General features: G+C 57.0%; 1 protein-coding gene across 1 annotated transcript in view; it reads right to left on the bottom strand.

Moving 5' to 3' along the window:
• ATP6V0D1 (ATPase H+ transporting V0 subunit d1) overlaps positions 1–13213 on the bottom strand; it is a 38643-nt gene that overhangs the window by 12566 nt on the left and 12864 nt on the right. The window contains exon 2 of the mRNA XM_079759620.1: positions 1582–1753. Coding sequence (XP_079615746.1) covers positions 1582–1753 — 172 coding nt within the window. The remainder of the gene's footprint in view (positions 1–1581; positions 1754–13213) is intronic.

Raw genomic sequence — 13213 nt, 5'->3', positions numbered from 1 at the left:
ATACACAGGCCCAGGCTAGGGGTTGATTGACAGATGGGGTTCTGTGGCATGATTCCCCAGTGCTACAGCACAAGACACACCTCACCTCTGAACTCCTGCCCCAGGAGGACCATGTCAGTTGTACCTTTTTTTTTCCCAGTTGTACCTTGACCGGGGCTAGGGCCGTGATTATGGGCCAAGTCAGGACAGCAGAGGGCCCCTGAGCACCAGCTGGGCACAAACCTTTTTTTTTTTTTTTTTTTTTTTAAGTAGAAAGAGTACACTCTAAAGGCCCTGGCCGGGTAGCTCAGTTAGTTAGAGCGTCATCCCAATACACCAAGGTTGTGGGCTCCATCTCCAGGCAGAGCACATACGAGAAGTAACCAATGAATGCCTAAATAACAACAACTTGATCTTTCATTCCTCTGTGGAGAGAGCCTGTTTCCCAGCCTGGGCAGGTTTCCTGAGCCCTTTGGGTGTCCCAGCCTGTGGCCCCCACCTGAGGTTGGTGCTCTTATAGCTGCTGACACCACTTGACCTAGTGGATCGTAAGTGGCTGCTCCTGGGGGTGGGGAGTGGGGGGAATTAGGCCAGGCAGAAGGAATCTAGCCCTGTCCCTGCAAGGACAGCAGGGCAGGTATGTCAGGTCTCAAAGAAGAGGGTGAGGACACCGCGATCAGGGAATGGTCAAAGCAAGGTGGTACCCAGGAGAGTGCCTGGAAACCTTCCTTCCCCACAACTCACACACACTCCACCAACTCAGGGCACCCTCCTATAAACCAGCCACTGACCATGCCTCTGCTCACCACGTGTGAGGCAGCCACATGGACAGAGGCCACCTGTTTGTCCACCAGGCCCTGTCTCATGGTTCCTGGGCTGTCACTGCACAGGGGCCCCTCTACCTCCCTGTTTCCAGAAGCACACCCAGTGAGCACAGGTTGCCTTGTCCAAGTGCCCTCCCTCCCCTAGCCTGCAGGTCACAAGGACTTTCCTCTCTCAGCATTGCCAGGAGCTTAGTAGAGGCAGGGCTACACCCAAGGGTTAGACAATGGGGAAACTGGGCAGACAAGGGTCGTAAGCATGGGGGCCTGGCCAGAACTGGGAAAGGCAACCAGGTGTTCAGCCTCCACTCCCAACCCCACCATCCCTTCTCCCTGAAACCCTGGGCCATGGTCAGAAAGCCTGAATGGTCCATCCCATGAACCTGGCTCTTCAGAGCTCTGCCCATCCCTGACCCCTGATCCCTGACCCTGACATGGGGGTCAGGGGCCCAGAGAGTGTTCATTGTGGGTGCTGTGAGTGAGGAAAGGGTTCCCCACCCCAATCTCTGTCACACCAGGGGTGCAGGGAAAAGGGCTTCATCTAGCACTACAACATGGGATACGTGCCTGCCCACCAGTATCCTCGCCAGAAGTGAAGTGGCTGGTGACCCTACTCTATGGGTAGTGGCCTGGAGGTCCAGTGTTGTTGTATGACCAGCCCAGCCATATAGCCCAGGAGGACTCTACAGGCAGCTGACCTAAGCCATGCTGGGCCAGGTCCATCAGATGCAGCCGTCCTGCCCAGCTGGGGAGAAGGCAAGGCACTGCAGGGCACACTCACGTAATGAAATCCAGGAAGCTGGCGAGTGGCTCATAGGCGTGGTTCCTCATGTGGCGGAACTCCACCACCATCTTCTCCTTGAGCCGGTCATCAATGACTGACACTGTCAGTGGTGATGCCTCGTTGGCCAGGAAGTTGCCGTAGTCGGTGCTCTGCAGGTGCAGCTTCAGGTCTGAAACCCAAGGGTGGGGTGTGAGGGCTGGCCATGCTGAGTCTCCTCATCCCGACCCCGATTCCTGGCCCTAGCCTCTCCCCTGGAGTTGAGTCCTGCTGCTACCCTAACTTCCTGTCTCCACCTCTACCGCCACCTCCCTGTTGGCTCAGGGCCTACTCCAAAGCAGTCAGCCAAGGCCCTGGAGATGCCCCAGACCCTTGGGCCATGAGCCAGTATACTGTCCAAGCACAGTACAGTCTAAGCACAAGTAGAACCATTGTTCCTCCAAATGACAAGGCCGGAAACTCCAACCTAAGGTGCCATTCACAAGCCTTTGAGGCCCTTCTGCGTGGCGGGCTCTGGGATGACCCTGACCAGGAGCAGAATAAGACACAGGCCCTGCCTTCCACGGCCTCCGGGCTAGTAGAGCAATCCAGCATACCCCCGGGCAGAAATAACACAGATGAAATAAAGGACATGCTGTAGTGGGGGAGGGGGGGGGAGAGTGGAGAAGGCACCAAGATAGGACTGAGAAGGTGAGAGGGCATGCTAGGCTGGCCACAGCAGAGGGCAGGGACAGGAAAATACCAAGGTCAACAGCCAGGAGGATGGTGTAAGTCAGCGGTCGCCAACCGGTGGTCCGCAGACCACTGGCGGTCCGTGAGGTCCGAAAGGTTGGCGACCGCTGGTGTAAGTGACAAGTGGCCCAGAGAGCAAATGTGTTAGGTGGAGAGGACGCTGGAGTGGCTGGAGCAGGCAAGCCAATCTTACAGGCTCTCCTGAGCTCTTAGGGACAGTGGTGAGAAAAGGGAGGGAAGGACTGAGGAAGGACAAGGGAGACCCAGGGGATCATGGCAACAACCCCACAGTCTCCCGCTTCTGCCCCTGTTTCCCAGTCTATTCTCCACACACAGCCAGTGATCTTCTCAAAACACCAAACAGCCCCACCACTCGTCCATGCATCCTCATCTCGGGGCCCTTCCCTGTCCCTTGCCTGGAAAGTGAGGCTCGCTCCTCAGACACCCCCTCTTCAGAGGCCTCTGCTGCAGCCCCGTCACCCTTCACTTGTGCCACTTTTCTTTGTAACACATACCCCCTTGCACACAGGACATATAAGCACCATGACAGCTGGGCCTTTCACTGTGGCATCCTAGAGTCTAAAACAGGGTAGTTCTGGTGCATTTTGATGCTCAGTAAAGAACTGTTGAATGAATGTAAGACTGGGCAGAGGGTTGGTGAAGACAGCATAGGAGTCACTCCTGAAATTTGAAATGGGAACACTGTGGCAGTGATAGCATACCAAGGACAGTGGCTGAGACGGGTCCATGTGTACATGTATGTGTGTATGAAGGCCCAACAGCCGGGGCTGCCTCTGCTGCAGGGACTGCATGCTTTCCTCCACTGGGGAGGTTACCCAGAGGACAGCAGGAAAGGTGAACATTTCCACCAGTCCCCCCTGACCAAGGCCTTCCTGTGTGTCTGAGAGCCATGCTATCCTGGTTGCTTAAAGAAGAGGAGGGCTTAAGGGACCACCGACAGGCTTAAGGGACCCCTGTGATGCCCTCTTCCTGTACCCCATCAGTGCTCCCAGCCTAGAGTCAGATGTGCTAAAGGAGAGATGGGAGAGCATGTGGGAGGCGGTGGGAGGAGTACACCCCTCCCACCTGCATCTCTGCGTGGCACCCGGGAGCAGGCAGCACTGGAGTCCTCTGCGGCTCCTGGGCACACACAGAGTGACCTTTGAACTCAGGAGGCTGCAGGAGGCCTTCACCATCTGCTGCCTTCACCATCACTCTACCATTCACACCTACGTTTCTCCCATGGCCAAGCCACAGGAGAACAAAACTAAGGGCAAGGTACAGCAGGGAAAAGCCGACAGTCTCCTGCTCTGCCACATGGATCCTGCTGCCTTTTTGCCCAAAGGATTGTGCACACTCGTATGTTCTCACCCCAGGCCGTCTGCCATGAGCCCCTGCCCGGGGCTCTACTTCTCCCCATCCTCACCAGTCAGGCCATGGCCCACGTATGCCTAGAATAAGGCACAGGTGGGAGGACAGGTGAGACCCAGTATTATTACTCAGTAATAATTCAGTTGTTACATTATTTGATTATTCATTTGGCTGTTACAGAAAAATCCTTAACTGTAACTGATGGTTGTTGATGTAATAGTATATCACCTGTATTTCTACCTGTAATGGGCTTTATGTGCTAGATGTTAATATCCTTGACGCTGGGCAAGGGCACAAGTTCTTTTAAAAGAAACATGGTTTACTTGCACAAAACTGATCAGTTTTGAGAGACTGTTAGTGTCCTTGAAGTGGTTTTTGTAGGTGTGAAACGAATGGTGAGAATATGAATTGGTCCCTCTTATTCTAGTACTAAAGGCCCGGTGCATGAATTCATGCACAGGCGGGATCCGGCCAGCAAGGGGCGGGGGCGGGATGCAGGAGGTTGGCCGACCGGCCCTGCCCCGGGTTGGGAGGGGGGGCAATTGGGGGTGGGGCCGGCCAGGGGGAGGGGCCGTGGGAGTTTGGGGGGGTGATTGGGGCCCCCATCAGGCCGGTTGGCTACTGCAGTGTGCGTCATAGCAACCGGCCGTTGTTCCGGTCACTTGGCTTTTATATATATATATATATATAAATTGAAATTAAGTCTAATGAACTTACCAAGTCATGTTCATGCCCTGATTTTATATACTTTCATCTATAATAAGTATTGTGATACTTGAAAGAGAAGTGGGTGGGTGTTCTGGCCTGGGCACAGCAGTTGCTCAAATCACCACTAGGGGAGGCTGTGGAGCAGAGAGTAGCTGGAAGCCCAGCCTGGCCCAAACCTGTCCACTTCTCTCCCCTTCGCTTACTCAACAACTCCCCCACCGCCAATTACCCTCTCCCCTCTCCAACCCGCACTGACTCCATCCAACACCTGGCCCTGGCCAGGTGGGAGTCAGCACCCCCAACATAAGGGGGCAGCAACACCCACTTTAATTGGAAACAGACGAGGCCCTGGTGAGTACCTAGCCCCTGCCAGGTGCAACGTGTGTGCTGGACCTCCCAGGCATGCCCATTTCACAGACTCAGAAAACAGAAATCAGAGGGAATATGAAAACTGACCAGAATCCAACAGTCAAACACAGAGGGGCTGAGATGTGGATCAGGCCTCATGGATTCTGTCCATCCCAACTCTGGTCTCCTCTCCTCCCTTTGCATCCTTGACCACATCCTCCCATAGCCCTTGGCTCAGGATGGGCCTTCCAAATATACGCCTACCTGCCCAGACAGACTTTAGTCCCACAAAAGCTGGCAGGTGGCAGCGAGGCCAGGGCTTCCACCTGCGACTCTGGATGGCACCCATGACCTCGGAGGCAGCCTGGACACTCATGTCCACCTGACAGAGGCCTGGGCCTGTCATGACTCATTGGAGAGCCTCCCTGGCATCACCTGTGGTATCAGCCATTCCTCGAGAAGCTAGGGACGTGTGCATCTAACCTGGAGGAGTAAAACCGGGGGGTGGGCTCTCCTTTGCACACCTCCCCGCCCCTGGGCTTAGCACGGGCCTTAGAGCAAACCCCCTGTGCCTTGGCTGCAGCATTTTGCTGACGCTGCATCTGGGGAAGCCACGGCTCCCAGCACTGCTGGAAGGCAGACAGCCGGGTGGTTTCTGCTGGCGTTTGTCAGATCAGAGCAAACCCGGGAGACTCTACCGAGAATCCTGCCCAAGGCCTGCGAGTCTTCCTTACCAGGAAACTCATTTTTAAAAGTCCCCAGGGACACTGTCAAAGGGCCGTTCCAGACCACTTTCCCTGGCCAAGCCTCGTGTCTCCCTGTGACCCAAGGAGAGGGGACAGCCTGCCAGCCAGGAAGGCGACTTGGATCCCTCAGCTCGGCCCACACAGGGCTTCTGAACCAGCTCTGACCCTATTCGAGAAGCTGGCGGCTGGGCCGTGGCTGGCAGCCTCAAGCCCTTTACACAGGCCTCAGGGCTGGACAAGGCCCGTTAGAAACCTCCTCACCCCACCCCCCACCCTCAGCTTCCTGCTCCCTCTGAGGGACGTGAGGAGGAGGGGGTGTGACTGGGGGGTGGGATCTGAGCACAGGAGGAGAGGCCTGGAACTTGTTGAGAGCTTCGTGGGAGACCTGGCCACCCAGCCCTGGCCCAGCCCCCGAGGGCAGCCAAGGACGCCAGGGGCTCTGGGAAGGCAGGGGCTAGTTCTGCTCTGCGCCTTGAGCTCAGCAGCCTGACAGCCCCAATGATGGCCCCAGAGAGCCCCAGACATGCCTGGGCTGAAGCTGAGCAGTGTTCTGGTTAGCACAGACTCGGGGTACCGCATTGGTCTACCCACATGCCCAGCTGTCTACCCCAAATCCTCCCATCTGTGGCTCAGCACCAAGAATGTCTGGTCAGCTTGGAATCTCACGGTAAAAGGCTTCCTCAGAGGACGATTTCTCATGTCCAAGAAGATGCTGCCGCTATCAGATAGGAAGTTCACTCTGCATTCTGACCTACATCCCTCCACAAGGAAGCCAACCAACACAGCTTCCCAGTGCTGCCGGCCTCGCCTGAGGGCCGTGGGCCTGCTCCTCAGCACTCCTCACCCGACCCAGGACCTTCCCATACCGCTTCCACTGCCCAGTGTTGCCTGTCCTAACGTTCTGGTGACGTTCCCCCAACTCCACTTCCTGGCGCAACCCAGGCAACCTCACCACCACCACAGGGCCCTTTTGCTGGGCTCCTGCCCACATCTTGGCTCCTGCTCCCAAGTCCATTCTCTTCACCATTATAAGAGTGAAGTCCTCACACGTGTTACTGTCACCTTTACCCAGCAGCCCCTGTGGCCCCAGAGCTAGAGCCCTGCCTCCTGCCCACAGCCTGAGGCCCCATGGCCTGTCTTAGCACTGCTTCAGTCTCAGCCCTGGACTCCTGGGCCCTACCAGTGCTATTCTCTACCTAGGGTGGCCTGCCTGTGACCTCTGCCCCCAGCAAGGGCTCCAGGGAAGTGCACAGGATGCCCTATAAAGAAGCCCTTGAAGTGCAGGAAACAGGGCTGCTTCCTCAGGCCTAGCCAGAGCTGAGTTGGAGGACACACCCCCAGCCTGGACAGTGAGAGCCCCTGCCCTCCCTCTTCCACAGGCACCGCTGTCCACCCTGCGGTTGCCTGTGTCAGAGACCATGGCTGAGGCTCCAGCAGGACCCAGCTGAGCTCTCTGAAGGTGCCTGGGCAGGCTGTAGCCCAACACCACCTGGCGTGGCTCTTCCTCCCAGGGCTCCTAGTGAGGACCACACCAGATTCAAGCTGGCCCCGCAGCTTCCATCTGTCCTTCCACCTCCTCAACCCAGGTCTTCTGGTCCAGGACCCCTCAGTGGTAAAGCCCTGACCCCAGCTGGCACCTCTGATTACCACTCCAGCCCCTGATTAAGAGGGGACATGGGGACCCCTAGCCTGATCTGCACTTGCTGCAGGACAAAGTGTGGGCTTGGCAGCCAGCCCTAGCCAGGCCTTGAGAGGTGGCAGCTGGGCAGCCCTGCTCTCCATCCACTTTTTGAAAGCTTTCCCAGATCCTGCCAGCCCTGAAAGTGATCTTTCAGCCCCTCCAGAGCTCCCAAGGGCAGGAGATCCTGCCAGCTCCTCGCTAGCCCCCACACCTCTGCAGCCCCTTCCTAAGGGCCCTAGGAAGACAGGAAGGGAGGGTCTTGGCCCCACGCAGTCCAGGGGCCCAGCAGGCATAGAGGCAACACCTGGCACAGTATCCTAGGCGGGGCAGCCCCCTGCTCTAGACTCACCCATGCCTCATGGCCCACGGAGGGACCCTGCTGGCCAGCTGGCTACGGCAGAGTGTGAGAGGACAGCATGTTCCCAAGACTTCACTTCTGCTTTTCCAGAGGTCACTCAGCAACACTCTCCTGGGGAGCTCAGGGGTTTTCAGGAATTGCGGCCCGCTGAGTGAAACCAGATGTGCAGACATGCTCCCTAGAACCTAGTGTGCCCATCCTGCCACTCCCTGTGAGGGCGCAGGGCACTGTAGCTGGTTATACCTCTCCCCTGGCCCAGGTGAAGGGTCTGCTTTAAAGGGACTGGACCTGGGCTCTGGCTCCAACACTCACTCTGCCCCAGAGGCTCTCTGATGCTGCAACTTTGGGGCTCAAAGCAGGGAAACTCAAACAGATGCACAGATGTGACCAGATGGCCAGGCTGGTGGCCCGACGGAGCCAGAGCGCCCCCCCCCCCCCCCCCCCCCAGTGAATGTGCTGTGCCTGAGTCTCCTCCCCAGGCTCTGGGGTGGGTGAGACCTCTTCTTCATATCAGCTCCAAAGCAGATGTGTACACTGGCGGCCTGGCTTGCAGGGTCAGAGCACTACATCTGGAGCTCCCAGTGTGGGAGCCACAGCATGGAAACCATTAACCCTGGCTTTACCTGGGGCCTGCAGCACAGACTAAGCATCCTCTTCGCCTCCAGGCCTCTGCCAGAGCACATCACAGACTCCCTGCAAACCTCATGCAATACCAACTAACCGAGTTCCAACTCTTCCTGTCAAATGCAGTTCCTCTTACCCTCTCTCGGGTGCCTCCTGCCATTGCCCATCCAGAGCTTTGGCACTGCCCCTGCCTCCAACTAAGATGTCCAGGGCCTCTTGCCCCGGCCAGTGCAAGGCCCACCCATCATCCCTGCTGGTCGCTACAGCCCCAGGCTTTCTCTGCAGCGCCATTTTGTTGGATCACTGGTCTCAGGTTATTACTTCTTAGGTGGCTGAGTGGGGCAGGGGAGATAGCCTGGGCTTTGGAGCCAGTCTCCTGGGTTTGAATCCTATCCCACAGCTTGGCCCTGAGCAGCCTGTGGAATCTCTCTGAACCCAGGCTACAAGCTGGTCACCTTTAGTGCAAGTCCCTATAGTGCCCGCCTCCCAGGGCACCCACCACAGACCCTGAACAGAGGCAGTGTTAGACAGAGAGGACTGAGCCCAGTCCCCGACAGTCCCTCTCTCCTGGCAGAAAGGATCCCACCCAGAGCTTCCCAGCTAATACCCTCAGCCACTGGCAGGTGCTGGGTGCTTGACTGCAGGCTGTTGCTCAGGCTGTCCTACTCAGGGCTCCACAGAATGTCCCTGCCCTTCCTTCCCATGGTCTGTCCCTTTCTCCCCCACGGGCTCAAGCATGTTCTCCTCCCTGTCATGAAGGCTGCGAGGACCTCGTGCAGCCTGGGCATGCAAACACATAGGCCCTATTCTGCTCTCTCCTGGCAAAGGAGCAACAGAGCTGGCTCAAAATTTGGGACTCCTGTTCCCAAGCCCACGTCTCACCTCCCTACCAGCAAGATCACAAAGAGCTATGGGCAGCCCCAGGGACTCGGTCAGCAGCTAGGACCTAACTCTGCACCACCTGCTACCCCTGGAGCTGCTGCCCTGGGGGCCACAGGAGCAAGCAGGAGGTACAGGGCAACCTTTGCTCCATGGGAAGCCCCCGGGCTGGCGGGCCAGCAGTCTTGGGAAGAACCTGGAGTCTACTGCTGGCACAGCCGCATGCAAGCTACTGGGTTTCAGCTGGTGCAGGGCAGAGCTCCTGCAGGGAGAGGCCAGGGAGTTCTCCTTCCTCGGTCCCTGAACCAGCATTTTATTTCATGCTGGAGGCCTTTCAGTGAGGTGAAGCATCTGCAGAAGGGGATGGGACTGATCTGCAGAGGTGGCCCAGCTGTTATGTGGGGCCAGTGGCACCACCCACCAGCATATCAGACACAGGATCGAATGGGAGTGTCACGCCCCATGTCCAGGAGGCAGCAGGATGTCTGACCCAGGTTCACCTCCCTTCTCCCCGCTCTGAGACAGGTGGCAAGTGATGGCAGAGCCACATTTAATTACCCTCATGCTCTCAAGAACACCTCGTCCCTGTGGCTGGAAGAATGAAAGCATCTCTCATATCCCATGAGGAAGTCAACCTATCCAACAGTCAGGAGGGTGCCAGGCAGGGAACAGTCCCATGTGCCAAAGGGAGGGGCAGAACTGGTTACAGCTGCACCCAGGGCAAGTTCCAAGAAGTTCTCTGACTGAGCGGAGATCCGGAGATCCGCCGAATAGCCCCTCACCAGGACACCCCACCCACCCTGGCTCCACAGGCCGTGTCTCAGGACACAGGGCTGGAAGGGCAGCTTCCCTGCGTGCTGCTCTGCCGCAGCCCCGCCTGGGAATCAGGAGACCCAGCCTCACCCTGGAAGGCAGGGGCCACACCTCTGCAGCTGCCACGTACTTTAACCTTGAGTGAGCTCTTTCCTCTCCATGTCTGCCACTGCAGTTATAGAACCTGGAGGCTGCAGTGAGTCTGGGGCTGCAAGGAAGAGCTTCTTTTCATTTTCCCAAGGATGGACGTTGGCCTGAGTGGGAGTGAGAGAGGTAAAGTGGTCCGGAGAGGCCAGGTGCCAGGCCGCCCAGGGAAGGCCAGCGGTGGCAGTGAGCTTACTCAAAAGCTGGCCCATGCCATGTGTGGCTCCTGGGTCTGCTGGCCCTCAGCGCCTGAGCAGCCCTGCCAGTCTGGATGCTGGGCTTCTGTTCTACGCTAAGGAAAGACACTAAAGAAAGCTGCAGCTCCCTTGGATGGGGGCAGGGCAGTTTTATGGCTCCCAGAGGCTGCTCACAGTGAGATTAAGCCAGGTCAGGCTGGATCCTGGCTGGAGCATCCTGCCAGCTCCCCGGTGCCTAGAGCCAAAGCTATGGAAATATTCATTTTGCTTAGACTTAGGCCTCATGGATGGGCTTACAGGGATCGAGCCTCATCTGGGGCTGCGAGCCATGCTGCTCTCAGCACGAAGCCTCATCCCCTGCAGCTCACAGGCCAGGAGCAGAGTTGATCCATTCCATACCTGTGCCCAGCAGAGCCAAGAGGCTTGAGCCAGGCAGGAAGTGGCAGGAGCAGTAGGCATCCAAGCTGGTCCTGTATAGGACCCCAGACCCCCTCACTGCACATGTTCTGCCATCCCCATGTGCACACAGGTGGTCCTGAAGAGTGGCAGGCAGGGTTGTGCAGGGGAAGCAGTAATATGCCACATTAAGCGTGGTCAGCACTGCGGACCTAGGCCAGCCCCTGGGAGAGGGGTGGTCGCCTGCTCAGGCTACCGCCTAGAAGCAGCTAGGTCTGAATGCTGTAAGCAATGGAGGAATGGCAATGACATGGAGCCTGGGCCAGGCCTGAAAGATATCCTCCAGGACCCTCATTTCCCCCGGGGCTTAAAGGTTTGAGGGTCGGGGAAAATGGGGAAGCCACAACCCATTTTCTGGACTTAGGGCCCTGTGTGCCAGGTCACAGGTTGTGGCTCACCCATATTCCTTGACTCCCAAACCTTTAATCTCCAAGCTAGACACCATGTGGCAAAGCCTGGGGTAACTACAAGGGCCCCAGAAGCAGGGCCTCTCTGACCTAACCACCCACTCCTGAGTTGGGGGCCGAGCACACAGAGGCCTAATCCTTCAGTGAACAAATGAAGGATTACATCCGAGAATGTAGGGATTGCACAGGAGGAACCAAGACGGGTGTCAGGAGATCATGAGATCATAGGCAAGCCCATGGGCCTCACCTGGACCCAGTTTCCCAGGTAAAATAAGAGGGTTGAGTATGGTTACCTCCAGGGGCCTGGCCAGCTCTGATCTTTACCTCGTCAGGCCCGGATCGCACTGACTCTCTGCAACCCCAGCCCCCGAGAGTAACTCAGGAGCTCAAGATGAGCCCAGAGGCCTGGGTACCTATGGGGCAGCCCTGGCAGGACTGCCAGCAGGTGCACGAGAGGCCCGGGGCTGGGGATCCTCTGAGCAGCCACCAGAGCAGGGGCCCGCAGAAAAGAGCAAGCTGCAGCAGCGAGGATACCACAGATGACTCCTCAGAGGGGAAAGCCCCATCCGCCAACCAAACACGAAGTCTCAGCTGAGGTCAAGGCTTGGAAACCATTGCCTGAGTGGCCAAGGTCTGGGCAAATGCCAAGGACCAGAAAAGCAGTGCCCAACACCGAGTCAGAGCTGTTCCTCCATATACCCCCTTCCCCTGCCACATCCTGCCTGCCACTCCTCGGGACCACCTGTGTGCACACAGCCCAGCCCCTCATGCTGCAGGGTGAGCTGCGGGTGCTAGGTGCAGACAGGCAGAGTGGGCATCAGGCTATGCAATAGCAGCCTGGCCTACTAAGTGGCCCTTCAGGCCCTTGATTTTCATACTCTTAACAGAGGAGGAAGGCCAATATTCCAGTAAAGAATCTTTTTTTTTTTTTCTTAAAAAATCATCCAAGCAGTAGGTGCTGAATGAGGCAGGAGCCAGGGAGGCCAATGGAAAGCCTCCCCACAAACTTGGGGTGCAGAATTGTCATTCACCTGATAACAACCCCATTGCAGCATGATGTGTGCACCTAGAGGACCTATAGAGAGTTTGGGGTACCTGGTTTGGACTTCTTTCCAAGTCACCTTACATGCATGTCCCTGCCACATACACTCCACATGTCCCCCAGAGAGCTGAAGGAGGATGGGGGGAGTCTGTCTTGAGGATGGATTTTCCCTCTCCTGGAGGGACCACAGTGGGAGGACCAGAGCCTAGAAAGAATAGCCCTGACCTCCTGACAGCCTCAAGCTCCTACTTGGTGCCCCCCACACCCCTGGCTCATGGCTGGCAAGCACACTGCTGTAGCTGCTGCTCTGACTTTGAGAGCTGCCAGCATGACCCAGGTGAGGGAAGTGAGGACAGCTTGAGGTCAAGGCTGGAGCAGCTGCACTGGACACCAAGGCAGAGTGCATTAGGGAACTGTCCCCTGGCCTTCCTCTTCCCAACCCAGGAAGCTGGGGCACAGGGAGATGAGGATAAGAAGGGATGGACAGACAGAAAGACACCATGCCACGAGCCCTACTTAATCTCAGAAGGTCAACTGGAACTTGGGTGAGGGAAGTAGGGTTCAGGGAAGAGACCTGGGGGACAGCGACGATAGGCAGGTGCTGTGCAGAAAAGCAGAGGAGACTTAGCTTGGCTGACTCACAGCTTGGTTGTTCCAGCCACAACCGCTAACCCAGCTCTCTGGCAGCGGAGTGGTCCTGGTGCACCATCTTGTGGCCAAATGGAGGATGGCATTGTCAACCTCTAATTCTAGCTCCCTCTCAGCACACCTCTCAACTGAATCACTGCCTCAGCCTCCTGGTCTGCATCTCCCCCAGACAACACTCCCCGAGGAAGTAGACTGCAGGCACCCACAGAGCCCAGTAGGAATGTGACATAAAGAAGAGGGAATAGGACATGAGTCTGGAAAAGCCAAAATGGAGATGAGGTGGGCTTGAGTCTGGTCAGGAGGGATTGGTCTGCCTTGCATTGGTGGAGACAGAGTGAAGAGGACGAAGAGGAAGCTTGTGTCTCCTCAGCCCTCTACACTCTTGTTCTCCAGCTTGGCCAGACCCTCCCAAGTTTCCAAGTCCCTTTATCTAGCTCCCTACACCTGGTTTCTATTGCCCAAAACTGCATCTAAAAAA

The sequence above is a fragment of the Cnephaeus nilssonii genome (assembly GCF_951640355.1).
Source record: "Cnephaeus nilssonii genome assembly, chromosome: 20".
Lineage (NCBI taxonomy): Eukaryota > Metazoa > Chordata > Mammalia > Chiroptera > Vespertilionidae > Cnephaeus > Cnephaeus nilssonii.
Note: the sequence above shows the minus strand (reverse complement) of the source record. Positions and strands in the feature narration are given on the sequence as shown.